Source organism: Apteryx mantelli, chromosome 5 (assembly GCF_036417845.1).
Source record: "Apteryx mantelli isolate bAptMan1 chromosome 5, bAptMan1.hap1, whole genome shotgun sequence".
Classification (NCBI taxonomy): Eukaryota; Metazoa; Chordata; class Aves; order Apterygiformes; family Apterygidae; genus Apteryx; species Apteryx mantelli.
Window position 1 is genome coordinate 85,925,515 of NC_089982.1, and position 27,119 is coordinate 85,952,633.

At 45.5% G+C, this 27,119-nt stretch overlaps 1 protein-coding gene across 1 annotated transcript in view; it reads left to right on the top strand.

The window, feature by feature from the left end:
* Positions 1 to 27,119, top strand: part of SFXN5 (sideroflexin 5) — a 109,684-nt gene that overhangs the window by 38,271 nt on the left and 44,294 nt on the right. The window contains exons 4-9 of the mRNA XM_067297226.1: positions 4,513 to 4,539; positions 6,143 to 6,197; positions 8,167 to 8,192; positions 12,982 to 13,035; positions 16,765 to 16,821; positions 18,169 to 18,234. Of these exons, the coding sequence (XP_067153327.1) occupies positions 4,513 to 4,539; positions 6,143 to 6,197; positions 8,167 to 8,192; positions 12,982 to 13,035; positions 16,765 to 16,821; positions 18,169 to 18,234 (285 nt within the window). The remainder of the gene's footprint in view (positions 1 to 4,512; positions 4,540 to 6,142; positions 6,198 to 8,166; positions 8,193 to 12,981; positions 13,036 to 16,764; positions 16,822 to 18,168; positions 18,235 to 27,119) is intronic.

Sequence of the window (27,119 nt, forward strand, 5' to 3'; positions counted from 1 at the left end):
ATTGCCTGTTTTCTGCCCCCTGGCCTAAAGGCAGTCCAGAGAACTCACTGCAGTAGATGCTTGTGTTGTAGATGTCTTGGAGAGGTGAGGCCCATCTCCAGTGTCTTGTTCTGACTGTTTGACTACTAGTTAAGGGATCTAGAAATATGTAAAATTATTAGTATTGCTTAACACTAATGTGATGCCAGATTCCTGCTGTTGATCTGAAGCATGAGCTTTCCAGTGAGCTTTTCCAGCACAGTAAGTTATGGTTTTGGAGCAGATGCTATTTTTCTGGTTTTGTATCCTGTGCACTATTGGGATTGGTGAAAAGAACGTCTGGTTTTGGAGGTTGTCCCCTGAATGGCCACATGGTACGTGAAAGTAGCTTGCTCTTGTATTTGAGAATGAGCTTTGCTGTATCACACGTTCCAGTCCCTACACTGAAATATTTGGAATTCAGTGTGGGATAGATAACCGGAGCTTTGCTTTAATAAACCTTGCAACTCCCGGAGCGTGAAACAACTGGCGCTTTCTGATGGGGTGCAAACTGCAGACTGCTACCTCATTAAAAGCGAGCGTTCCTGGGTGCGGGCAGGATCTTGTGAAAGGGTGAGAGAACCGCCCTGACGGAGCGAGAAGGGGACACGCAAGCTTCGGGGCAGAGCTCTGTCTCCGTTCGACTGGACGGATGGAATAAAGTCGCTAAAACGCTTTGCTCTTCTGCGGATTTCCTCGTCTACCTTGTCTTTACTGCATGCAGAGTTATCCCTGACATGGCCTATTTAGAGCACGTGGTCTAGGATTTAAGACGGCGTGCTTGCGTGTCTGCTCAGCGTAGCGTGCAAGAGCCACAAATCCCGTCTGCCCGTGCAGTCGAGGCGGTAGGAACATCTACTGCAGCTTCCCGATGTGAATCTCACAAATGCGCCTTTGTGTCCCCGTTGACGGTGAAGGGAGGTAGGGTCTGGCAGCGTAAGGGAGGAGGTGGTGCGAATCCGTCGTCGCTCTCTTGGTCTCGGACAGCCGAGTCCCACCGAAGCGGTGCAGTAGGTGGTCTCAGTCCAGCCAGCTGTGCTTGCGTAGCGCCGAGCTGGCCGCTTGCTTGAGCGGCGTTGGAGCTGGTTGCAAACAAGGGTGAACTGTGGCAGCTTGTAAGCACGGTTTGCTAATCTAGGTGAAACTTTATGGGTGTACAGACGAAAAAAAAATGCCGTCTTTGAGCCCAGAACCATGGAATCTTACTGTAGTTAATAGGAGAGAAATTAATCTCTTAGGAATATGTGGTACCCTCTGTACTATCTTTATCGTGGCAGGTGTTAGCTATTAGATTTGGGGTGGATATATTCTTTAAATAAATACTTTTTTGAGAGCTATTTCTAAGCTGCCATTTTACTGCTAAGTAAGGAAGGCTAACTAGGGTCCTGCCAACCAAAAATCATGTATATTCCCCAAGAGTTATTCCAGGCTTTATCTCCTTCCTGCAGCTCTGGGTCTCTTTAGGCTGTGGCAGTGTCTCTGATACCTTTCCTTAAACTTCATAAGTGCATAAAATTTCTGTATAACTGAGTACAGTTCCTGAGTTCAGTTTTTTCAAAGCTATCTGCCGTAGGTCACGAGCAAAGTGGGTGTGAATCTCTTCCTCATAGCATTATGGAAAAATAGAGTCCTGGGAAAGATGGATGGAGATCCCCTCACGGGATTCAGCATCCTGAAACGCTTGTGTAGGGAGCACTGGCAAACGGTCCTGGAGCTGATTCCTCCGCGGTCGTGCAGGACGCCTCTGCAAAGCGGAGGCTGATCTCGCGTTGCAGAAGGTTGCAGTGGCCACAGGCCAAAGCAACTGTCCTGTCGTTGCCTGTTCAGGTTGCTTTGCAGAAAGGGAAATCTGTTCGCTATGGTCTGACTCTCCTTCCCCTCGTCCACAGTGTTTCTTTGGTGTAAATCCACGTATGAGCACGTTTGGTCCTTGCACCCGGATTGGAGCGGTGGCAAACTGCTTGGAGAGGGTGCAGACAGCTAACTGCCTGCTCTACAGCTTGGAGTCACTAATATACAGCCGAGCTGATATAAAGGAAGATGATCTATCAGAGGAGACCCGCTCTGGGTAGACTGACTATATTTAGAGATCGTGGACCGAATTCTAACATAAATTCAGCATGAATCTGGAGTAGTTCCACACGCTCCAGTGAAGATGCTTTGGATTCACGCTCGTGTAAATGAGATCAAAATCTGGCTGCTTCTCTAAGATGGCCAGAGAGGGTGTGAATGAAATCTCTAGCTAAAATAGAGACGTGCTCTCAGAAACGAGCCCCCCAACTGGCAAGACTACTCAGAGCACTGAAGCTATTGAAAAAGGCTGTAGACAGAAAATGAATTAGAGGATAAAAAAGTGAAAATGAGCTGGCAGGATCTGTAGGTGACTCATCAGGTGCATCTTGTAAAGTCTCCTTCTGAGAAGTAATGAAATCTCATGTTCTAACAATATTTGCACTGCAGCAGGAAAATGCATAAATATTGGGATCAATTAATGAAATTAGATATCTTGACCAAAACAGCCGTAGAGCTGGCTCAGAAACCATCCCTCTTCCTTTACACTAGCGTTTGCGCTTGCAGTCGGAGAGGCAGGATGGTCCCGCGTTTCGGTTTCGTGCCTAAGATAGGTGAGACGGGGGCAGCCGCAGGCTTGCTCCGGTTCGTCGCCCGCGGCATCTTCGCCCCGTGGAGGTCCTCCGAGCTGGCATGCGGGCACGACAGCCCGGCCGGACGTGGAAAAGCCCCGTGAGCTGTCTCGGCACGCAGCCTCCCGCCCTTTGGATTTTAGGATTAGCAGATATAGCTTGGCTCGACCCCCCCCGGTAGGTAGATTGCCTTACTGTTTATAAAAGGGTATTTGCCTTATTCCAGCAGTGTTTTCATTGATTTGTGTTTATCTGGGGGAAGCATTGAGCCTCAGGTGAAGCAGAATGGCGGAACTGGGCTTAATTCAGGCCTTAATAACAGCAACACCCGAAACAAAACCTACACCTTGAATGACTGGATGACTGAATACGTGCACCGCGTTTGGGTGGGTATTCTGGTGGATAATCAGAGAAACGTGAGCTCTCCTAAAGCAAAAAGAGCTATCGCTGTCTTTGGATTTATAAACAGCAGAGCGCAAATCATCAGGTTATCCTAGCCTTGATTTGGCACCGGTACGACTGTTGCTGGAATAATTTGTCTGATTCCTGGCATCCTCGATTCAAGAGGATGTTGACAAATTGGAAAGACGCAGAAGAGCCACGAGGGTGGTTAAAAGATTGGCAAACGTGCGTTGCCAGCGAAGCAGCCAGTCCTTTGGCTCCGTTTAGTTTTTCTTGGAGGCTTTTTTTTTTTTTTTTTTTTTGAGCGGAGGTGAAAGGGTGGCTTTAGCAGCGCTGAGTACCTGCGCGAAGAACAGAAATAGGCAGCTCCGAAGGCTGTCAGACAGAGGTGTAACACGAGCCGGTGCCTGGGAGTTGCAGCCAGCCCTTAGCTGGAAAGGTAGAACAGTTTTTTTTTAATAATAAAGGCAATTTAACTGTTCTGACAAGTTACCATAATCCTGGGATTTTTTTTTTTTTTTTTTTGTCTCCGGAAATGCAGACATCAAAATGGGGGATTTTTTCCAAACTCTCCCTTGCATTTAAGCATAATTCTTGAAGGAAAGTCCTCTGGCCTTATTACAGAGCAGACAAGTCACAACTCGGGCTGTGCACTATATTCCAGTATCTCTCGGTCCTGTGCCCCCTACTCATTGCCTCTATCTGTACCCAACGCGTAAAATCCTCTGCTTCTGATATGCTTTTCTCCGTGTTCACAGATCTCTGCTGTCTGCGCCTGATTTGAGGTGTTTTCATGCTGCTAGATTCCAGCAATTAGTAAATAAAAATAGGCACTTGTGAGAGTTTTGAGCGGATTTTTGTCCGCTTTCTGAGTATTTTTCAGTGAGAATGTTCCCCTTCTTCTGAAAAACAAAAAATAGCGGAGACTTCTCGTGCCGAATCTAATTGGCAGGTTTTATCTGAGGAGATATTTGCTTATGTGCCACTGCAATATTTGCTCCACCTTTGTTCCCCGGCAAGCTTTGATTCCCGCAGGAATACGGGAGCTTATTCAAGGAAAGGTTGTGCTAAATTTGCATCGAGATCTATGTGCAACAGAGTTACGAAGATAATTCTTGATTTCTACAGGTTGTAGCATTGTATGAATTCTGTTTTTTTCCCCCCACTGTTGTTGTTATTTCTGATCATTCAAAATAAGAAAGAATGTCATCTCTGCCTGGTAGTCTTTCTGGACACCCGAATTTAAAAGAATTCGGAGTGAATAAAGGACCCTGAAATAGCAGGGTGAGGTCCCGGGAGGATGCAGAGAAGGAGTCTGCCTTAAAGCAGTTCCTCCCGTGCGTTTACTGTGGCAGCGAAAAGGTGAACGTTTGGGGGTTTGAATGAGACTTGGGGCTGTGGAAGCTGTGCTGCTCTTTCCTAAATGTAATGTTCTCTTTTCTTTTTCTAGCTGTGGGGAGCGCAAAAAATAAAGCAGGTAACGTGCCTTTTTTCTGTAACAGGTAATGTGCTTTTTCATATTTCTTTAAAATATTTTGTTTTAAAATATGTTTTAAAATATTGCTTGTTTTTTTCCCCTTTTTGCTAAATGAGGGAAAAGTGCTGTCCTCTTCTGCGGTACTGGATTTCTCCGTTGCTTCTCTGTCTTGCCACAGAAAATACATATGCAAAGAACACTGTTCCTACCTACGATTCCGATTTTTCTTTTTGTATTTACATATTTTGATGTCTTCGTTTTCTCCTTCCTCTCTAGTCAGTAGATTTCTGGTCTCCAGTCTTTCAAAGACGGTTTGACGGTTCTTCAGTGAGGCTTAAAACTAGGACGCACCTTTCTCCTCCGCAGTCCCTGATCACTTAGGGATCGTTTTTTCCTCCCACCCTAAAAGCTTGTGCAGGGGCAGCCTCCCGGGCACGTTGTAAAGTTTGGTTAAAAAATGAGTCGGATCCGGAAGGAAAATCTAAGACTTCTTTTGATTTGGTATGCAGACTTGTATCTGCACATATCTACAAATGGGGGAAACGTTTCCCGTTGTCGTGCGTTATTGATGCATATTCACTGTACTCGGAGGAAGACATGTCGATGGAGTTAGCGGAGGTGATGCTAGAACCCCTCGTTTTTAAAATAAAGTGAAATAGTCTGCCTTCCCAGAATGCACGCTGCCGATTTGCTAATAAGACCGACTCATTTTTACCCTGGAAATGTCGAATAACGCTTTGGAAATCCGTCAGGGCGGTTGCCGAGAACTGATTTTTCCCTCCTCGGGAAACGTTTCGGTTTCTCCCCTGGTCCCCGCGCAGGGAGTTATTCCCACCTCGCGGCAGTCAGAGGTTGCGTGAAATGAATTCGGGCTTAGGACCGTGTTCAGAGCAGCTGCTGCAGGGCGGTAATTTAGCCCTGGCCTCTGCTGCGGCACGCGAGGGGTCGGATCCCCCCACTCCCCTCGTACGGCCGGCAGCGAGCGCTGGCGACGCCTGCGGTACGGGCTCGCGGTGAGAGGGCTCAGGACTCGGTGGCACCAGGGGTTTGAGCTGATCGACACCCTCGTTCCCAGCAGAAGAGGCAACGTTCCTCGTGCCAGAACGAAGGCTCTCCCTTGCTTTGCTCGGGCAGTTTTTCAGCCAGAACAGCAAGCTGCACCTCGGTGGAGCTGCCGAAAACAGCCGGGGACAGAAAATAGATTTCCCTTTCCCCCCTCCTGAAGCTGCGTTTTTCCCTGCTTGGGTTAAGGCACGGCGGTGGGTGGTCTTTGGGGATGTTGTGCTGCCAAGCAAGAGACACTTCTACATCTCGGGCTCTCGTTGTTGTTAGGCGCTTGTACTAAATTATGTCAAGCATCCTTAAAAAGAGACGGGAAAACCAGAAGTAGGAGCAGCTTTTGTGGAGACTGCTGAACAATAGCTGTCTTTGAGCGGAGCTGTAAAGCAACGCGAGCGTGCTGCTGTGCCCGTGACAAGACGTATGAAGTCCCTCTTTACTCTCTAGTCAAACGTGCTATTTGGAGAGGCTGACTGCTTGCTTCATTACGGCTCGCCAACTGTTGCTGTGCCTTCACTATGTCTGTTTGCTGACTGTTTTACAGGCCATCATCCATCCCGACACAAATGAGACCATCTTCATGCCTTTCAGAATGTCAGGTATAGTATGCCCTAATCGGGGAATAACTCATCGCGCTGGAAAGTCATCAGAAATGTGGTTTTTTTCCTCTGCACTTGCATCTTCTAAACATTTAGGCTAAGATCACAGAATAATTCAAATTTCTAACTCCCTTTGAAATCAAGGAGAATTAGGACCTAAATACCTCTGAGAGAGCCAGTGCCTAGTATTTTCCTCTCCGTCGGATATTTTAAAGTGGCCTCAAGCTAATATCCCTTCTGGCATTTTTGAGGTATCCATCACTGTAGTGGTCGTTTTGACTTTGCGGTAAACAAAGAAGCTCGGTGCCCAACGAGCACCTTAGTGCTTTACTGTCCAAGGAAGAAGAAGATAAGCCCTATTTCTCAGTGCGTGGTGGTACGTAATAGTGGTGAGAAGCCTTGGAAGGATCAGCTGCACGTGTCCACGGCTCGGCTGCAGCAACGCTCCTTCCCCTCTGGAGACTGCCTTTTGGTGAGGTGCCTTAGCTAGGCAGAGGGGTTCAAACCATCCCCTTTGCCCCTCTTAGCAGGACCTTTTCCGTGTTTCTCACGTGGGAGTTGTCTTCACGTGATGGAGCAACTTGGGCACATGGGAAAAGTAACAGGGTTGATGGGCTCCGTTCTCCAGTTCTTTGAAGAAGGAGAATTTTAAGGGCGAGGTGCAGGCGAGAAAAGCCAGGACCCACTCCTTTGCTGCCTTGTTTATAACTTAAAAAAAAATCGTTCTTCCTCTCAGGTCTTTGCCCTTTCTGACTGTAAATTGGAGCCATAAGGCTTAATTCAGTAATGTTGGTAAAATGCTCTGAGACCTTCTAGCAGAAGTCATGGAAATGAATTATAAGCAGCATAAGAATTGGCAGCCTTAACGGGGGACAAATGTGAAGCATTTGATTTTTTTTTTTTTTTGTGGCACTCATTAAGATTTTGGGGTAAAGGCTCATCTATTGTAGCAGGCTTTACTAATTTATACTAGTAGGACTAAAATAGTCCCTCTCCCCTCTATTCCTCAGCACGGAGGCAAATATACTTTCTTCAGAGTGCTTATAGCGCATTGCTTTTTCTGCTCACCTGGAAATGAATGAGTTATCCTGGTATAAAGCCACTATTGGAGAGGCTGGTGGAACAAGGGCGGTAGGGGAAGGAGGACTCAGCCGTGGTGACGTGCTCCTGCTCCTTAACTTGCGTGGCCCCTGCGGCTTGTTAGACCGCTCCATGAGTGCCGTCGGCACGCTCACCCGACGGGAGCGGGACCCGGCAAGCCGGGGGAAGGAGCAGAAAGCCGGGTCGTTTTCCTCCCGGGTTAGCGAGGGTAGCTAGCAGGAGGGTCTGACGAGCAGCAGAGCTGGCACCAGGGAGGGAACAGATTGCATGACTGCAAGCGGGGAAGGGGGGCAGGATCTCCCCCTCTCGGTGGCAGCAAGCCATTAGGTCAGTTGGGTTCTGGCAGCGGCAGCCATCCGGCTCCCGCCGCTCGGCGGTGAGCGGCTCCGTGCGGAGCTGCCCTCCCGTCGCTTCTGCTGGCCGGACCTTCTCCTCGCCCCATAGCCCAGTCCGGTAGAACGATGCCCTTTGAAGGACTCGTACGACGTCCTGGCGCACGGTCGGTTTTACTGGATTAACTTTCAGGTCCTTGAGGAGGCCTTGGAAGTTTCGGGGCAACTCTTGGTGTCCAACCCAAGAGAAAAAGAAAGATGGGAAGGCCCTTTGGCCAAACCCGGGAGCCTGTTCCTGCTGGGGCCTCAGGTGTAGCCCCGCGGCAGTCGCCGTGCTCGCGGTGGTAGGAAGCCGGTAGACGTGAGAGCAGCCTGTCTTGCCAGGTGTGGCTTGTACCCTAAACCGGTAGCGGTGTTAGCTTGCTTAGGTGTGATTTCTTTCACCCCGAAACTGTGTGTATTAAAATGCATGCGTGTCTCTCTCTCTTTCTTTCCTTCTTTCCTTTTTTTTTTTTTTCTTTTTTTTTCTTTAATAGGTTACATTCCCTTTGGAACACCCATTGTAAGTATTTCAACATCCCTCCCCGCTTTGTTTGCGCGTAACAGGAAATGCATTTTTTAGCACTCGCATAGAATTCTCCAAATTCCATGTTGCTGTGTTGTGACAAATTCACAAAAGGTTCACACCTTTCCCGTCGCACGTTAGCAATGGTTTCATTGTGTAAAATATGCCCCATGGATTTAGACTGTTGTGCTTGAGGTTTATTTGTCTATTTAACATTATTCACCCAGCCCCCTGCCAATCGCAGCGCATACATGCGCTCCGGCTGTTTTTTCTTTTTTTTTTTTTTTTTTTTTAATATATATAACATCTTCAGCTTTTTATTTCCGTTTTGGAAAGGGAAGACCAAAATGAGCTCCCTGCCTGCAGAATGCAACTTTTGCAACTCTGGGATTAATCCTCAGACTTTTTTTTTTTTTTTTTCCTTTGCCCGTTTTACGAGCCACTTCCCAAATGTGGCAAACCTAGAGAGCCGGAGCGTCGCCAGGCCTCTGTTATGTTTTCTCTTCTTCATTAATTAGAACCGAGAGTGCTTTGTATGGGGTTATTGCTAAGTGCGTTTTTAGCTTGTACTTGTTACTGTCTATGAAATTTATAAGTATTCGGGGGCTGTCTATAGCGAAAGCCAGAGCTGCAATAATTCTGACTGTATTCCTAATGCCGAAGCGCCGGCGGATCTGCAGAAACAGTAACTATTAACGCCGTTTTGTGAACGGGGCACGGGGGCTTGCCCAAAATCACCCGCGTTGGGGCCAGAACGCGGCGTGAAATAAACCCCTGCTCCTTCTAGCCTCCAGCTCTTCGCTCAGCCTATTAGATCATGCGCATTAGAACCGTTAAAGTAGCGAAACCTGCTAAATTAAATCTTCCACAACCCAACGGACTGTGGCGCAGTACTTAGGTAAAGGTAACGATCCTTTCTGAAATGGTGATAACAGGGTTGCTAAAGCCCAAAAGCAGAAATCATCACTGCTGTTACTATTTGTTGTTGTGTGTAACGTTTTGACGGTAACTTTGTATGGGGCATTTTAAAAGAAAAGGTTAAACAAAAATGAGTTAACGATCAAATTGACAATGAAATCGGCCCAAATCCAGAGCTGTCAGAGGAGCCGAGAGCTGTCAGATGAGCCCAATTTCACTAGCTGTAAAGGATAAACTGGAACCTCTTGTCATTTAAAAAAAAAAAAAAAAAAAAACCCAAACGTTTCAAATGTTAAAATTAAAATGTAACATTTATGCCAATCGATCTGTGAAATTTAGTGACAAAATTGGCAGCCTGCTCTAGCATAAAAACAGTTTGAGTCTTACATTTAACATAGGGGGATGGGATTTCCTCAAGAGAGACTTAATGTGCCTGCGGTTAGCTCTAGCTGAACCAACTTAGGCATCTTTACCCTTCAAGCCGTGCTAAGGGCCAACTGTCCCGGCTTCTCGGGGTCACCTAAAACACCCTGAACGCATTTTGCCCGAGACACGAACAGATTACGTATTTAACAGGTTTACCGCGTATCAGCCGGTGCGCGGTCCTGTAGCTTTTCCCTATAGCTAATGCAAAAGAATTTGGTACAATTTAGCTCGTTGCACAAGAGATTAAGGTCGTGCTGACACGGTCGTTTCTTTTTTGGCCTAAGCACCCAATGATGTGGCTGCTTATTCTTGCCCTGCATCGGTCCCTTAAGCGCACCGGTGGCTGGGGCTGTGCGGTGAGCTGGATCCGAGGCGCAGCGATAGTTTGCTCTCCTCGGTCTCCATCCGCTCCGGGATCTTTTCACAGTCCAACCCGGGAAACCATTGCAGCGGCCCGACGGGGACGGCAGCAAACTGCAGGATAAGCTTGTGTAAGTGGCAGGGAAAGTCCGTATTTGCCCTCCTAGGCTTCACGAGGCAGAAAGCGAAGCTGCCCGCGCTCGCCCCCATTCGCTCCGGGCTGCAACGCGCCGGCTGTTATCGCGGTGCTTCCGCTGCCCAGTTTGCGTTTCCAGCCTTGGAAGTGCATTCGGCTAAGGAGGAAGATTTATCGGTGTTTACTTAATTCAGCCCCGCACGCTGAGCGGTGGAGGGGGAGCAGAGGCCGTGCTTCTATTCCCAGCTGTGATCCACGGCTCAGGGTAAACTACTTCTCACGGGCGTTTTTAAAAACGAAGGAGGCTTCCCCGTTTCGCAGGGCTTTGCGAGCTGGGCGGGAAAGCAAGAGCGGTGCTACGAGGTTCGTGCTGTTGGGCTCGGCTCCGAAAGCTCCCGTCCCAGCAGCCGACTGCAAGGATTTTAGTTTAAAACGCACCCGGTAACAAAGGAATAAAACGAATTCCTAGCCTTTGTCCTTTGCGAGCCGGCCTGGGAGTTCGGGAGGCCTCGTTCGGACTCGCGAACGCTCGGAGAGGACCCACGCGTTGGCGTTGGCTCGGCGTCGCGGACGACTCGCTCCGACAAACGAGGCAGGGCTTCAGGTTTGCGGAATGAGAGCTCCTAACGCTGATATGCTAAGAGGCTCTTCAGAGCTGACAGCTGTCCAAGTGGGTTTAACCCTGGCTTTTTGGCCAGGAATGGCCGTTCACACCTAATAGGCAATTAAATTTTGTAGTCGATACTTTTCTGGTGTTTAGAAGCTTTTTTTATTTTGTTTTCCTTCTTAGTTATTTTTTCCCCTGACAGTAATTAAAAGTGAAACTGTACATTTCTTGACAGACTCTTGCACATATGGAGAGTTTGCATTTAAACGTGCCTCTTTCAGTCATACAGATTTTGGGTGCTCTTTTATTTATTTATTTTACTCTTTTATTTTTCTCTGTGCTGAGCTTCAGCTGACAATGTAGTAGCTGCCTGCAGTCTTTCCTCTCCTCCAAAGTCTCATTAGCCCACTGGCTTTTGGGGCTGGAGTCAAACCCGGGGTAAGGAGGTGCATCGCCTATTGAATTAGCTTGGCTGCGACCAGCAAATATGTAATTAATGGCAAGATCCGCATATTGAATGGAAGCAGTAAATTAGTGCAACTTGCACAGATTGGCATTCAGCCAGCGTACAAAGTAGCTGTAACTTCAAGAAAGACTGTAGGAGGAAAAGCTGGAGGAGGAGGAGAAAGGGAAGAAGATGTAAATTAAATCAGGCCTCCCAACCCTTTTACCCTTTTGTTTGTTGTTATTTCTCTTTTACGTCCTTAAGCGTAAAAGTTGCCTCCTCTTCAACTGATGCTGCTGCAGATGTGCAAAGATCACTTTAGCTTATCCCTCTTTGTGGAAGATTCTCTGGGCTGGAACAGGGAAGTTTCCTTTCCTCTCGGCTTTTGCAGGAATAGAGCTAAAGAAGCTGGTCCAGACCAGAGTCTCATACCCTTTCTGCCCAGACGTGCAGGTGCCTCAGGGACATTTCTACTCACATCTTTACCTGAGTGCCCTGGAAAAGAAAACCCTTTTTAGTTAAAAGGGGTTGTTTGACTAGATGATCTCCAGAGGTCCCTTCCAACCTCAACCATTCTGTGATTTGGTCTTTCTTTTTATACTCTTAACAAAGATGCAAGTCATTTTGTTACATGAAGACCATCTTCTTCGGAAACTATCAGAAATGTAAGGAGCTAGAGGGGAGAAAAAGACAGTAATGAAAAGTATCACATCTTACCTGTTCTTACCTGAGAACTCATCCTCTTGGAAACGTGTGTTTGGGTTTATCGTTGGGAGTTCCCGTGCTTGGCATCCCTTTCCTCTTCTTCAGCCTCTCACTTCTTAAGAGGAAAGACTGCCACAAAGTAAGGCAGGAAAGGCTCTGGCATTGCTGTATTGAATATTTGCTGGTGGAAAAGACGTGGGGCCTTTAAAGATTAGAGAGTATGTCTATGTTGCGTTCTGCAACACGTCCCAAGGATGCTCTCAGGACTGTACAGGCAGCGCAGATGTGCACGTGGCCCCAGATGCTGCCAAGGGTGACCTTGCAGAGCCATGATGTCTCGCATCCGCAGGCACCTGCAGCTGGCCGGCAGCTGGCCAAATGTGCGGGACAGGCTGCTTTAAGCCTCTTCGGGAGATACCGATCGTCAGGCTGAGCTCATAACCCAGGCAGGAGTTTTCGCAGCTCTAAGTATGACACATCAACAATTCTCTTATCTTAAAACAGAATTCAAACTCCCAAACAGGAGCACATGTGCTTCCAGGTGGCACTCCTGTCTTCAGATGTTCAAATCTGATTTCTTCCCTGTGCTTGAAACAGTGGATGTGCCAAAGGAAAATACGAAAAACCCCTTCACTGCCAATAGTAACAATTTAGAACTCTTCATTAATGAAACATTTGAGTTATATTCTAGAAATACCAGGATTAAACAATTGGTTGTAGTTTAATATACTAATCTTTGGACAGTATATGTTGCCACGCTCTTCTCAAGGTATGCTGCAAGCAGGAGTTAAAGATGAGAAGTTTTAATGGTCAGCTGCATCGTCCAATTTCACCATTAAAAAATTTAGAGACAGTGGGGTGAAGGGAAGTTCAGAGTTAAAAAAAAATAAAATAAAAAAATGCAGGACTGTGCTCTAAATTTGCAGTTCCTTTTTTTTATTATTTTTTTTTACGATAATCACATTGCTTCATATTGGAATGGGCAGTTTTAGAAGAACTGAAGAGATGGATCTGTTCCCCCACCCTGTTGCTCCTGGTTTGTGCTCTGGCCACTCACCATGAAATAAATCCAGAAATGAAGTTAGTTTAATCATGTCAATAAAAGTAAACTTGCTGTTTTCATGCCTAGAAGAGCACCAAGAGCAAGCCAACAATATATTTGTTAATAAGAACCTCTCTTCTCTTGCAGGTTGTTGGTCTTCTCTTGCCCAACCAGACACTGGCGTCCACCGTTTTTTGGCAGGTAACACTCTTCTGCCACCATGCACTGAATGTGTGGAGAATGTGATGAAAAGGAAAGCTGAATTTGATCTGTATCTACAGGACAAACTAATGCACGTGACTTTTCCTCATCAGCAGTGCTTTAGTTAATGAGAAGATGATGGGGCTGGATATAATCGGGAAAAGGCTTGGTAGGTCGGGTATGTGCTGTAAGCAAGCTATTGGGCCTGCTTTGTGGTGGTGCCCTGCAATTTGTGCCACCATGAACACCTTGTGAGGGAGATGCAAAATAGCACTTGATCTCAAAATTAGCTTTTTAGAGCTTTTTTGTACAGGTGTAAATGATTGCACGGTGTGTACTTCCATGGAAACGTAGGCCCTGACGTTCGCACATCTGCTGTTTTGAAGATGCTCGGTCAAGTAAAGTAGTAGGAATCTACCTTGGAAAATTCCTGTTTGGAAGTACAATTTATCCACAGGGCTGGGGCAGCAGGAGGTCCCCAGTGCTGAGGAATTTCAGGAATAGCTGTAGATCATAAAGGCAAGGAGCTTTGCATTCAGTGCACTAAATAGACTCTGGGAAATAAATGGAGTTTATTGGTGTTATTCCCCAGTAAAATTCTGGGAGTTAAGAGGAAGGGGAGGAAGAGTGTGCGTGAATCAGTTATACCCATAGCAAACACCCCAATTAAGTAGTATTTCAGCAATAGCTGAAATGGCAAAGTAAGTTATTTTCAGACTTAGTTTTAATTGCCAATGTCTTTTTTTATTATCTACTGTGTAAGTTATGATAGAGAATTGTATGGTTAAGGAATATCAAAGCAGGATAGGATCTGCCTAGCATGTTAGAAAGACTGTGCAGAACTGAGAAAATATAAGTATATCCTGGTGGCTTGTGGCTTGGTTTATTTAGACATAAGTTGTGGCCACATGGCTTCAGATGCTGGGAATAGGATTGTGGCTGGAGATGTCTAGAAATGTTTGTAGTTTTAAAGGACAATTTACCTCACCTGTTTTTAGACTTCTCTTCTAAGATAGAAAGAGAAGTCACCCTCAGGTGACCGTTTTGGAGAAGTCACCCTCAAGTGATGAAAGGGTGAGCCAGCCCAAGCAACTGTTTTGGACTAGATGTCTTGTAAATGGCTTAAGTTAGGAGAGCATATTCCACCCGTTGCTGCGTAGTGAGTCTAAATGTAGTCAGTGGAACCTTTCAGCTTTAGAAGGGTGGAATAATCCTTTTGGAACTAGAAAGAATATTTAAAACACAAAATCAAAAACCAACTTCAAGGAGACATTAATTAACAAAATACACAGACTTCAAGTTCCAAGCCAATTTTAGAACAGCGTTGGTTTCACTGGGAGTTAGATGTGCTAGGTAGAACTTGGCAAGGAATATGTAGGAATCGAACTGCTTGACAAACTGTCAGATTTTGTTTATGGCTCCTCAGATATGATCAGATGCAGAACTAGCCCACTAGAGAGAGAGAGGTCGTAGCAGGCAAGTCCAGTAACTGTAGACCCACTGAGAAGCTGCAGTTCGACTAGTGGTTCTCAAACTTTTCCAGGTCATAACCTGCCGGACCCCTCATCAAACCAGATAGCCCCAAATTGGAGTGCTGTTTTGGAGGTCCTACCTTAATTTTTTATTCCTTCTCACTTCAAAAATATAACAAATGTGAAACTCCCCAGACAAAGAACATTCAAACCTCCCCTTCAGTGTTCCTACTTTTACTTTTTCTTCTGTCCTCCCTCACCATCATCTTTCTGATTTTTCTCTCTCTCTTTTCCTGTGCTTTCCCCCTCCTTTTCTGACTCCTTTCCGTTTCTTTTCCCTCTTTTCTCCTCTCAGTCTTGTTTCCCAGGTTCTGAGCAGCAGCTGGAGAAGAGCAGCCCTAAACTACCATGCTTTAACCACAGCACCCTGAGTACCCATGTTGCAGTTCAGGTCATGTCAGGCCCCAGGCCGAGGTAAGCAGTCATCGGAGCAGCAGCGGTGGACTCACGACAGCATTTTGAGTCCTGCTGTTGCTGACCAAGGTGGGCATGCTGGCCGCCCACCCCCTGCTAGTCCTGTATGCCCATAGGAGAGTGAACATTTGCCACCCTTGTCTGAAGAGGGCGAATAGGAAGAGTTGCAGCGTGCAGAGCCATCACCCAAAAAGCCCAGAAGGGTGTCAGGCAGCCAGCCAGGAGGACAGTGGAGTTCAGGAACGGCTAGTGGGGATATTTCCAATGTAGAGATCCCTTAGAGTAGAAAGAATATCTGAGCAGAACATCTAAATCTCTCTCTGCAAATGGGATTCATCTGGATAAGTAGTGTAGGATTTTGGGACTATGCACATGACTGCATTAACAAGCAGTAGGGCCTATAAGAGGACCTGATGCCCATGACAGATGCATTTCAGGTAGCTCTAGCCTGGTCCTATGGACCTGAGTTACTCAGACGTTCTTGAAGTGCCTTAGGTGCACTCCTAGCTTAGCTTGGTCAGAAGAGAATGCAGGACGTGCGTGTTGAGATGCTGTGTTATTTGAAGCAGAGCGTTAGTGGGGACAGGGAGGAGATACGCTTTGAAAGTGGACTCTTGACCTGCTAATGTCAACGTGCTCTGTGACTGCTCTGAAATGGGTCTGCATTCACAGTGAAACCCTGTTTCTACCTGCCTTATGGTCCTACATAGGAGCAGCACCATCTTGGCTCTTTGGGATTCTTCAGTGGAAGTTTTTAGAAAGAGGAGTTTTCTAAAAACCCTCTTGAAAATTGAGACAGATTTCCAGCACATGTTGGCAAGCTGAATTCTTAATTTTTTTTTTGTTGTTGTTCAATTTAAAGAAAACAAACAAAAAAGCAAGCTTTGCTGGGTCAGATGTTCCTCGATAGAAAATTGCGATTGGCAGGGAGAACATACTCTTGGGCTTCGGCTTTGCGATGACTAGGCGATCCCCATGTTATAGTGCCTTGTTTCGCTCCACATCATGACTCTTCTCACTCCCCACTTCTCTTTTCCCTCTCTGCTCTCAGTTTTGACCACAGCTGGAGAGGAATCAAGTTCTATCAATAATCTAAATTGAAAAATATGGTATTTATGGGGTGGAAACCGTTGTTTTCTTTATGTTCCTAATAGTCGCTGTGGATAAAGCCCTTCAGGAGTGTGGCGCTACTCTTCCCTAGCTGCTGACACGCTTCTTCTATACTAAATCCTTCTACAAGAAGTTAGGGACAGAAATACCAATTTAGTGGCATCTGTGTCCCTAAAATGGTGCATTTGGTCAGATGAAGCATCCTATGACCCACTGTTTGAGAACCATGGAGCTTAATAAATGGCTGAAGAACAGGCTGCTGGACTTACTGTTACATATTACAACTGTTTCTAAAGGATTTTCTGGAACAGTGTTTAATATTGAAGTTGTTACCAAGCACAGTCCCCCACTGACACTGCATTAATAAAAGAAAAAAAAGGTTTTAAATAAAGATTTAGCTTTTAGATTGCTTTTGCTCATAGTTTTGAAGTTTAAGTTTAGAACTAGTTGGTTTTTTTCAGGTACCTGTGCTTGCAGTTGTGCGTGTGCTTACGGATGAGTTTAGTGCCGGGACATTAGATCAGATTTGTTGTATGCACAAGCCTTAGAGAAGAAGTGGCAAGTCGTGAGCAGGTATGAAGGGAGATGAGTTTTCCTGTGGTACTCCTGTGTGTATAGATTTATTCTTGTAAAGTTATGTTTATGCCTCCTTCTTTTTTTGTTTCTTTTTTAGTGGTTGAATCAGAGCCACAATGCATGCGTCAACTATGCAAACCGAAATGCGACAAAGGTGAGGAGACCCAGCATATGCAGTGCCTGCAGCAAGGCTGATCTGTTTTGACACAGAAAGATAAATCCTGTCTCTTTGCTGTTAATAGAAACTATGGAGTAGGCACTGTGATGAATTTATAGATTGGCCGTTCTCCTATAGAGGATTCAAATTTAAACTTAGACTGGAAATGACATGAGTGTTTTGCTTTTACTCCAGTCTGTAGATGTACTTTTTTCCAGTCACCAAAACTCCCCAACGCTTGGCACAGATTAGGGGTCGCACTACAGAGTATTGCTGGTCGGAGTGTAGGTGACACTGGCGGGCGTGAAAAAACGCTTGTAAAAATTATCTGTATGCGGTGTATTGCCGGGGCTGCAATGTTCCACAGCCTTTGGTCTGTACCTTCAAGCAACCTTCAGGCACCTGACAGCAGGGCTGGGGTCAGGCTGGACCCAAAGTCTCCTTAGCCTTTGCGCTGGCAGATCTTAGAAGAAGCTTACTTGTGAGCCCTTTTGGTATCCCTGTCCTGCACACCAAATCAGATGCTGTCATTTCCAAGAGCATGTAAATATGAGATTTCTGGGTTACAAAACTCTCTTCTGCATTATGCTTAATACCCACCAAGTTAGGTAAACATCCTAGTTTTTCTTTCAGATCTTGAAATTCCTCAAGGCATAGAAATAATGCTGGCTCAGCAGTAAGTTGCCTTTGAGCTAAACCAATATATCGTTCTAACTAATATGAAATGGTTTAATTTGATATGTAAATGAGCAAAAAGCAAAATGATAGCTATTTGGATTTTCATGTAGCAAAAGAAGGCTCCATGATCATACTTGCATCTTCTAAGGAGTTTATATACTCTACCAGCAATACTCCTGCAAATGGTGCCACAAAAGTGAAGTGTTGCTGTTCCTGTTCTCTTTTCCTCATCACTTTTGTGTTGTTTCATTTCTTCTTGGGATGTTGGAAGCTCAAGACAGGAAGCTGAATTGGAAACCATCCAGCTCATCAAGATAACCTTTTGAAGACGTGTATTTAATTTGGAGAGTTTGAGGTTCATCACTAGTGTATAAGAGTGCTAATATTTTTACTATTTGCTAAATTACATTCACATACTTTCTTTAAGCTGAGAATATTATAATTTTCTGGTGCCAATTAATTTTCCATTACATTTAACCTTGTTCATGAAGCTACAATTTTCCTTGGTTTTGCCACTACTAGATGACAGACCGTGTGTCACAGAACAATATGACAAAATTAAACCTGTCTCTGGCTTAAAAAAACAAAACAAACAGAAAAAATTTGGTTGTATTTTAATAACCAAAAGTTTGTTTATTGAAAATATGTTTGTTTTTCTTTCCAAAGCCTTCTCCGACATCCAAGTTCATCCAGGGCTACTTGGGAGCTGTCATAAGTGCTGTCTCAATAGCAGTGGGTAACGCTTTATATCTATATATTTCACTACTAACTGCTCCCTTGCAGTAGTACTGTAGTGCTTTTGAGATATTTGTTTGAATTGCCAAGCGTGTTTATTTTAATTGACATAAATCAGTCTACATAACGAGAAAATATCTTAACCATGAGGTGTCTCTGTCCATGCATGCCCAAACTTTGCAACAGAAGGAGAGTTCTACCGTTGGTTGCTTACATGTCCTGCACTATGCACTGCTTGGCTCCGTGCACAGGAACTCTGAGCCTGTGTCTTTACTGTTGAGCAAACTCGCTTGCATTAGTATGCAATTAATTATCCATGCTTGCATTAACTTCCGTTGAATTAGCCTAGTCCAAGTTAGTGCCAGATTGAGTGACCTTGAGGCTGCACAGAGCGACTGTGTGACAGCTGACATGCTGAACAGACACGGGCTTTTGGAAATATTCCCCTGGCAGGTCAGCACCTTGGCTTAAAAGAGCAGAAATACTCAAAATGAATCTACCTGGGGGCAACACGCAAACTGGAATCAATGTTCAAGTTGTAGCTGAAGTCTTCTGTAATAAAGAGGAGCTCTTAAAAGCTAAAATCTCTGAAATTATGACTTTGTGGTGTTACCATCAGGCTTAGATTCCCCAGAAGCACAAGTGCTTGTCTTTAACAGGGTCAGCTAATTCCCAAGGAGGTAGATACATTTCTCAGAAGCAATTTATGTGAGTTACTTTTCATGATGGGTTTTCAAATAAGCCCTTAAAATGTATGACAGTGCTTTTTCTGCTGGAACATTAAAGATCCCATGGCAGTTTTGACTTTTTACTTTGGGCAAAACTTCTTCCTCTGTCTCAAGCCATGGACATCCTTTTCCAGACCTTCCTTCTGCAAACAGACTGTGCCATGGGAAGAGGTCACCCCTCAGCCTGCTTACCCCTGCTCTGCTTCTGGGAACCACACAGGTTGCATCCAGGTTCCCTAATTCACCCTGGAGAGAAGTCAGCATGGGCTTGTTTAGATTCCTTTCCAAGGTAAAATTTGTGCCTGGAGCAGGCTTGGGGTTGCTAGCAGAGTTATGGAGACAGGAGCTACTGGATGGGAATTGACAGTGAGCAGTTTGGCTTATTGTGTCCTCAGCAGACAGAAGAAAGTTTGCAGGAAGTGTGTCTGTGTGTAGTTGCTGCCCTCTGCACCTACAGTGACTAGTAAATCCAGTGTTCAGACCTCTAAAGTTACCACTTTCCCCTGATTCAGGGGCACAGAGTTGGTAAAGTACCTTACAGCATGGATTGGAGAGCACTGATTTTATCGGATACCCTTCTGCATAATAGTTTCTTAGCGCTAGCGTTGCTGGCTTACTCATTGCCGTGTTACTCTTCTGTATCGCTGATGTTACATCTTCACTGTGGAACTGACCCAGACTTGTGCACCTCAACTAGCCGTGCATTGGTGCAAATGCCCACCCATCACAACCCCACGTAGATATGTCCACGCTAGCTCCACGCTTATGCAGCCATGGGACGTCTGAGTCCCTGTCCTGCTGTCCTCTACTCTTTGGTTAGCAGCAGTTCTCTGTGGCTTGTTTCTTCACGCACGGTGGGAAAACTTGACTCTCTTTTCTGGTCCTTAGTTCAGAATGTTTCCTTTTTTGTGAATTCAGCAAAGCAAAGCACTCTGGTGTGACGTGCCCGTGCTGCTGCTCGTGGCCTGTGGTTCAGCCCCTAGGAAGGCATGGGTCCAGCCAAGGGACGGTCGCTGACTCCACGTTGCTGGCATTAATGCTGCTCTCCGTTTTGGCAACAGGGGCAGATAGAGGTCAGGAGACACAGAGGAGGTGATGTTGGCAGAGTTTTGTCACCCTGAGATGCTGACAGGCTTTGGTAAGGAAACCACTCGGGCTGCAACAGAAATGGCCGTGCTGGGACAGGTTTCAAAATCTCTGGTTCCTCCTAAGCTGCCTGCAAAAGTGCTGAAGCAGGACCAAAGGTTCAAAGTGCCGTACGGACTTCACATGACCAGCAGTGGCTGTGTGAGAAACACTGGTTCTCTGAAGCACTGCAAAAAATTTGTCCTGGTTCTTGAACATCAAGACTTGTAGATAAAAGAAATTATCACAGGTGGCCTGCTGTTGCTGACTGCGAGGTGGCTGTCAACGCTGGGTGGCTAATCATTTTGCTGTTGGTCAGTCAGCTCTTCATCCTGTGGTGGTCTGTGACTCCATGAGTTTATAGTTCACTTTCTGGAGGTGATGCTGATGTAGTGTACATAGCAAGTAGCTTTGAATCAGCGCGGAAAACCAAACGATGCTGGGATTTATCTGACCACGTGATTTGTGAGTGAGTGTCAGGCAGAAGTGAAAATGCTTGGTCATCTTGCACACCTCAGCTGTCCATCTTGGGGAGATCTTTAAAAGCACCATGAAGAAACATGATGCCACAGTGTTCTGTAATTCCAGCATTTTCAAATTTGTGCAAAAGAAAACGTGTTTTCATTCAGTAGTATGGATGCCACCAGGGTGTTGATGCCTTGCTGTGTAAATGCCATGGTGGGAACACCAAACTGGACTTCCACTTGGATGCCCTTGGTGTGCCCTAAGAAAGGGTCAGCGTGTGCAGTGGGCTCCTGCTTGCTGGCTGTGTGCTGATGTCCCCGTGCCGGCAAGCCCCGAGTCTCCCTGAGAACGCGTGTGCGAGTTACAGCAGAGTAGCCAGGGCACTGCAGATCCATGGTATTGCTTATTGCATGTGAAATTCCCTACGTGGAGAAGCCTGGAGAAAATCCTGCAGGGCAGGGAGTGATTTTTATGTGGTAAGTATCTTGATTAACAACCAGCATCTCCTCAAGCTTTTTTTTTTTTTTTTTTTTTTTGTGATGATGACAAATTATTTAGAAATAGCCTTAAGTTTCATTAGCTTGGGTTCTAAAGCCTCAGACCTCATTAACTGATCTCTGCTGTCAGTTAGCAACAAATCACCTCTCAGTGTGAGCCCATTAGGACCAGATGACCTGAAAACAAGTGCCATTACCTCCAGTGGTCTGCTGAGACCTGGTATTAATTAAAGTGAGCCCCTTCCATGTTTGCAGTTGGCAAGCGACACAGAGAGAAGGCTCATGAAGAGACAGTTCAGTTCACTTGTGATTGTGCTTCCCATAGTCTTAACCCTTCTTGTCTTCATCTAGAGACAGAGACAAGCAAGTTGCTTTCTCACATCTACCCAAAAGCGGATTTTGGCTTTCTGCTTCTTGCAGTTAACTGAAAATCTTAGCAAATCTTTGCAAATAACCTTATTCTTTTCTCATTTTGGAGAAAAAGAGAGATTTTTCCAACACAGAGAAGCAACGCTTTCCTTTTAGAGCTAGTACCACTTCTAAACATCTTTTTCTCTGAGATCGAGATCTGTTGTGCTTGATTTATGTGTTGACCCCATAACTTTCATTAGTAGGTGATCATTTTTTTGTTAGCATTTTTGGTGAGTGTTACTTCCAAGGGACGTTTGGATGTACGACCCTCAATTCACTTTTAATCTGGGACCCTTGATTTGCATCCCTTTGGGATGTGTTTTTGGAGGAATCAATGTTCCTTCTCCCCCGAGGAGGGAAGCCTTGTAGTCTTGTGCCGTTGACGCATACTGGGACGACGTATGTTGGGGAGTTTACGCTGGTAAGTGCTGTCTGCCTCCTCATCCCCTCTCCTCGTTATAGCTACATCCAGCCCCGCTTCGTGCACCCCTTCTGAAGATGTGGGTGCTGCCACCTACTCCCAGCCCTGCCGGATCCACAGTGTGACTTTGGGCAAGGAAAGCTATGCCAGGTCCAGAATTTTATTTCGCTTCCCACCCAGCACTGAGGTGAAACAGCCATTTGAAATGGGGCTAGAAAAGATGTCGGAAGAAATGATGTTAGGATGGGCTGTGGGTAAGAGGAGGTGGCAGAGCTGATTTAACAGATATTCTTCTTAGGCGATCCTTGTGCACCGTTCTGCACGCGCCCTGTCCCTGCAGAGCACGCGTGCTTTCCGTACCCTGGACAGGAGGGATGCGGGGACAGGCAGAGCTCTGGCTGGGTGTATTCTTAGCTCTTCTGAGCACACGCTGAGAACTAGGCTAACCGCTCTGAATGAGCGCGGCACAGCATACGACTTCCAAAAGCGTAGCTCCGAGGAGACAATATGTTTAGAGGATTCTGATTACTGTTAAGTAACCTAGATTTATGTTTCTCCTTCTGTGATTTTAGTTTATTTTTATCATGTTCTCCATATACGAGCCTCCTTCCTGCCTTTTATTTTGATTGCTCTGGCTCTACTGCTTTTCCGAACGCTAAGCAGTAATTGTTATTTTTTTTAACAATTGAGTGGATTCCTGTTATTAGGCCTTATTTTCTCATATCTGGCTGCTGTTCATGATGGTGGTGTTTGAAGCACAATTAATACCAGCTGGTTTTCCTAAGCAAGGCAAACAAAGCCAGAGAGTAGCAATAAGAATTGAGAAAGACCAAGCGTATTTTAAATATTTTTTTCTCAAATATTCTAGCGCCAAGAGCTATACTAATCAGAGTTTGTAATTATACAGAAACTCTTTCCAGCAAATACACATACACACACGCTCTGCTAATTTTGTCAAGCTTTTAAAAGGTTAAAGAAAAGCTACATAACCAAAACATCTTTATTATTAATGATGTTAATAACTTTTTACATATTTCTTAAGTTGGTTTCTTAATTTCTGATCCAAACTAGATTTGCTGTCGTATCACTGATCCTTTTTGCTTCTGACTCAACTATTTAGTATTGGGGCCTTAAAGTGTGACTTCAGTTTCAGGTCAGAAGTGATTCTTGCAGGTGCAATTAAATGTGTGCAAACTAGAGGAGATGGATACCAGAAGTGTCTGTACCGCGCGTGCTGCGCCAGCACTCACCGAGGGTCCGCGGTGTTAATCTTTGGCTTTCTCAGTGCACCCTCCGTGCTGGACAGAGGCATGTTTTGCTTTATCTGGTGCCTTCGTTAACCTGGTAATCAAGAGTGGATTTTCACTGTGCCTCCTCTTCAATGCGAAGGATCCTGAGACTTTTCTCTTCAGATGCTGTATACTCCATCCTCTGTTACCCCAAACTCTGCTGATCTTATTCTAACAGAGGGTTTGATTTGGTTCCTTTCAAAATTGATTTCTTAGTGGAATTATTCCCATTGGTGTCTGGAGTCTTTGGATCAGAGCTTTGTGCATCAGGTTTTCAACTTCCACAGTCGCAGCTTCAGGTTCTGCCAAGGCTGGCTCCAAATCTTGCTCCTTGTGATACTGAAAATCCCGTGTGGATTCCCCAAGAGATTTCTCTCTTCTTACAGTATCGTTTGGCCACGTTTCTGACATCTCCCAGCAAGCAATGTAGTGCTTCTTGGGTTGTTGCCCAGCTCAGTGGCTAGTTGTCCATCTGTTGTCCACTCTGCAGACCCTGGAGGTGCTACAGGCATATGTACTGCTGGTGGTGTCCCATCCTAGTGATTGGATGGTCTGTAATTAGCCCAAAGTAAAGCCGGCATGCATACAGAGTGTGTCATACATATGTATGTGTATGTATAACTTTTAACCAGAACGTGCTTATCATGTCTGCTGGAGACACCTCATTATAGTAGGGGTTCAGTCCTTCCCCGATGAAAGGGGAATGAAAAACAACCAGCCCCAGAAATGCTTTACGCCGAGTTTCTGTTGATCACACTTCTTCTCAGAGCAAAGACTGAATTTCCAGGCAAGACGGAAGTAAATCTAGTCGATAGTTACGGGACTGGGCATATGGTTGTGTGAGATCAGGCTCCTCTTGAATGGAGGGATGTTGGTGTTTTTCTCAATTAAAAAAGTAGCCAGGCTCCCTCGTTCTCCTTTCAAATCTACTGTCGTTTGTAACATCCAAGAAGAAGGATTTTGTTGAATGGCAATTTGTGATTGTTCGTTTGGGTGCTCTTAGGTGCTTGGGTCTTGTCAATATAGAGATAAATAAATACATTGTTATCACTTAGCAACCTGAGCTAGATTCTGCACAGAAGTAGGTGTTCTGTCGTCTTTGGTATGAAAGCTAGAACTACAGCGTAATAAACCTATGATTGGCAGCCAGGCATATTTTGTGTGTTTTGTATTGTTCTATATTCTTAAGATTTACCTGCCTAGGACTTAAATGTTTCCTTTTGTCTCACTTTTTTGGGGTAACCTTTGGTTAAAAATCAGGTGATTAATGCTTTTGGTAGCTTTGGTGTCTAGTGCTGTCAGCTACTAATGACTCACCTCGGAGTCATCTCCAGTCATGGTGCACAGGAAGACGTTTAAAGCATCTCTTCCCATGCAGGTCCAGGTGTTTTCACTGTACTCCTAAAAGTGCTGTTTTATGGACACTTCATTGCTTCCTGACCCTAAATCCTGACTTTTGACAAGCCGGTGGAGGCAGGGAACCTGTGCCTGTATGTTGCGGTCAAGCTGCGTTTTGCTGTAGGACATGCACCCGGTGTTTTAATGAACTATGAAAGTAGACAAAGTTTTAAAAAGTGATGGAGAAGTTAAACTTGAACGTTAGTGTAAGAACAGACTAAGTTAAAACCAGAGGGAAGCGAGGTGATTTGAATGACCTAATCTGATTTACTGAGGCGTCCTGTGATACTTTTTTTTCCCTTGGAAAAATGCAAGAAAAAGAAAGCACTACTGCTAGTTCAGAGTTTTGTACAGGTCATTTTTAGGACACCTGACATGCTCGATCTTGGTTTGCGAGTTTGGACACATTTTCATCCAGCAAATGGCTTCAGCAGGTGCAACTTTCTCCTGTACAGAAGCCTTAGTGATGTTATTTCCAGGAAAACATAACTTGCTTGTTGAGGAAGAAACAGAAAGCAGCTTACTGCAGAGAGATGTCTGCGTGAGGATGCCCTGCCTTCTGTCTGGGCTACGCATCTAAATCTGGAGGCAGGGAAAACCAGAGTGGGTGAATTTAGGGAATTGCTGTGTGCAGTGAACTCTGCAGAGCTTTCATTGCACCTTGAAACACAGTAATTTATCTTAGAGATTTTTGGTCGTGTTTCCACGGGGTCCGTAAATCAGAATTCATGCTAGGAATCTTGGCTGTGATCAGAACTGGTTGAGCACAGAGGTTATACAAAAGTTAGAACTCCTAGATTTTATTTTTTAGCTGTATGAGGAAAAAAACTTGTGCAAGGGTCTAATCTAAAGTTCAGAAAAGGCCAGGGTGAGTCTGAGGGGTCAGATTAAAGCAGAGTCTGCTTCAAGACAAATGGACAGAGCAAAAATGATATTTTTAGACCAAGGTGGTTTTTTTTTTCTTTTTTTCTTTCCCCAAAAGATGTCAACAGCTTGCAAAATCAAAACAGGCTTTGTCTTGGAAAGATCCCTCACAACCTAAGATGTTCTCACGACCACACAGGATTTCAGCAGAAAGTTCTTATTTTTTTTTCCTCCTAAGGAAGTTGAGAGTTGAAGACTATTCAAGCCTGAGCTTATGCCTGTAGAATAACATTAGCATTGTAACAGTCATGTCACAGCCAAGTTTTGGCAATACCTGGCCTTGCAGCCCCAACTCCCACAGCTCAGGAGACTGTGTAGCTGATGCACCTGTACAAAGTACGTTTGCTCCCATGTGCAGGTTTAAAAAACTCCACGGTGTTTGGGGACAGGGTGTCTAACCAAAGCTAGGAGGAGCATCTAAGGCTGTAATTAGATAAATTAGAATTGGACTGGCTTGTTGCATTTAAGGATTTAAAAAAATAAAAAAAATTAAAAGTCTTGAGCAGAGACACCAGGATGGTGTGGCTGGCCGCGAGGCATTCCTCCTCCCCGGCTCTGCGCCCCCTCCCCGCTCCCATCACACACTTAACTTGCGCACGCAGAGACACAATTTTGCACTCTCCTGTCTAGGTGCAGGTGCCCCTGTGGATTTTTCTAATCCCAGCTCCCTCTTCCTGATAATTGTTTGCGAGCCGCGTGGAGCGGCTGCATTGACAGCCTGTGAATTTGGTGTGATGCCCATAATCAGTTTGTGAGACCGCGCAGGAGGCCACCCACTGCCCTTAGGGCTATCTGCCACTTAGTGCGGTAAAGCAACATTTAGAACAAGGAGGAAGTCGGTACAAAGTAGGGCGAGGGACGAGAGGGGAAGGAGCCTGCAGGAAAATCGCAGGGAGAACTGAGGAGCAGGTGATGATAAACTTCTGTTGGCTGCTTAAACTTTTCAGCTAGAGCAGCGCATGGCTCTGTGTTCTGGATACCTGTCCTGGCAAAACCTCAGAAGCTCCTCTTCTTGTTTCATCACCTCTTCTTCTCTAACGATTCACAGATACCAAGTCCAGGAGAGAGGCTGTTGTGATCACCCAGGCTGGAAACCCAGCCCAGAAATTCCTGCGTCAAGCCCGTAAGTCATTGGAGCTGTAGTAGCAATTCCCAAAGGCTCTGCCTTGAGCCTTGTGTACGGACTAAGCTGTGTTGACATGGCGAAGCCAAATCCTGAAGTGTGGTTTGTTCAGGGTAGGCACATAGCGCCTTTCACCCTGCATCTGGACTCAGGAATGTATAGCAATCATAGGATCCTTGCGTACTGCCTTCTTCCAAACTCCTTGGTCTTCTCTGCAGCATTTTTCTCCTGTTGTTTCGCTGGTGTCTTTCTGTTGCTGCAAATTTGGTTTCATCCATGGCTTCTTCTGTCCCAGGCCAGCCTCACAGTACTCAGGTGTGTTGTTTGTACAGGATCCGCTTGCATGGAAAGCTTGATGCAAAAACAACAGCTTCTGTACCTTGAGCATGGGGCTCTGCCATCCTCCTCTTTGAATCCTTCTGTTTATTTTCCATCGTCTATCGAATCAAGCTTGTTTCTTTATCGCTTTTAAGTCCCTCCTTTCCTGCTTATCTCTCTCTC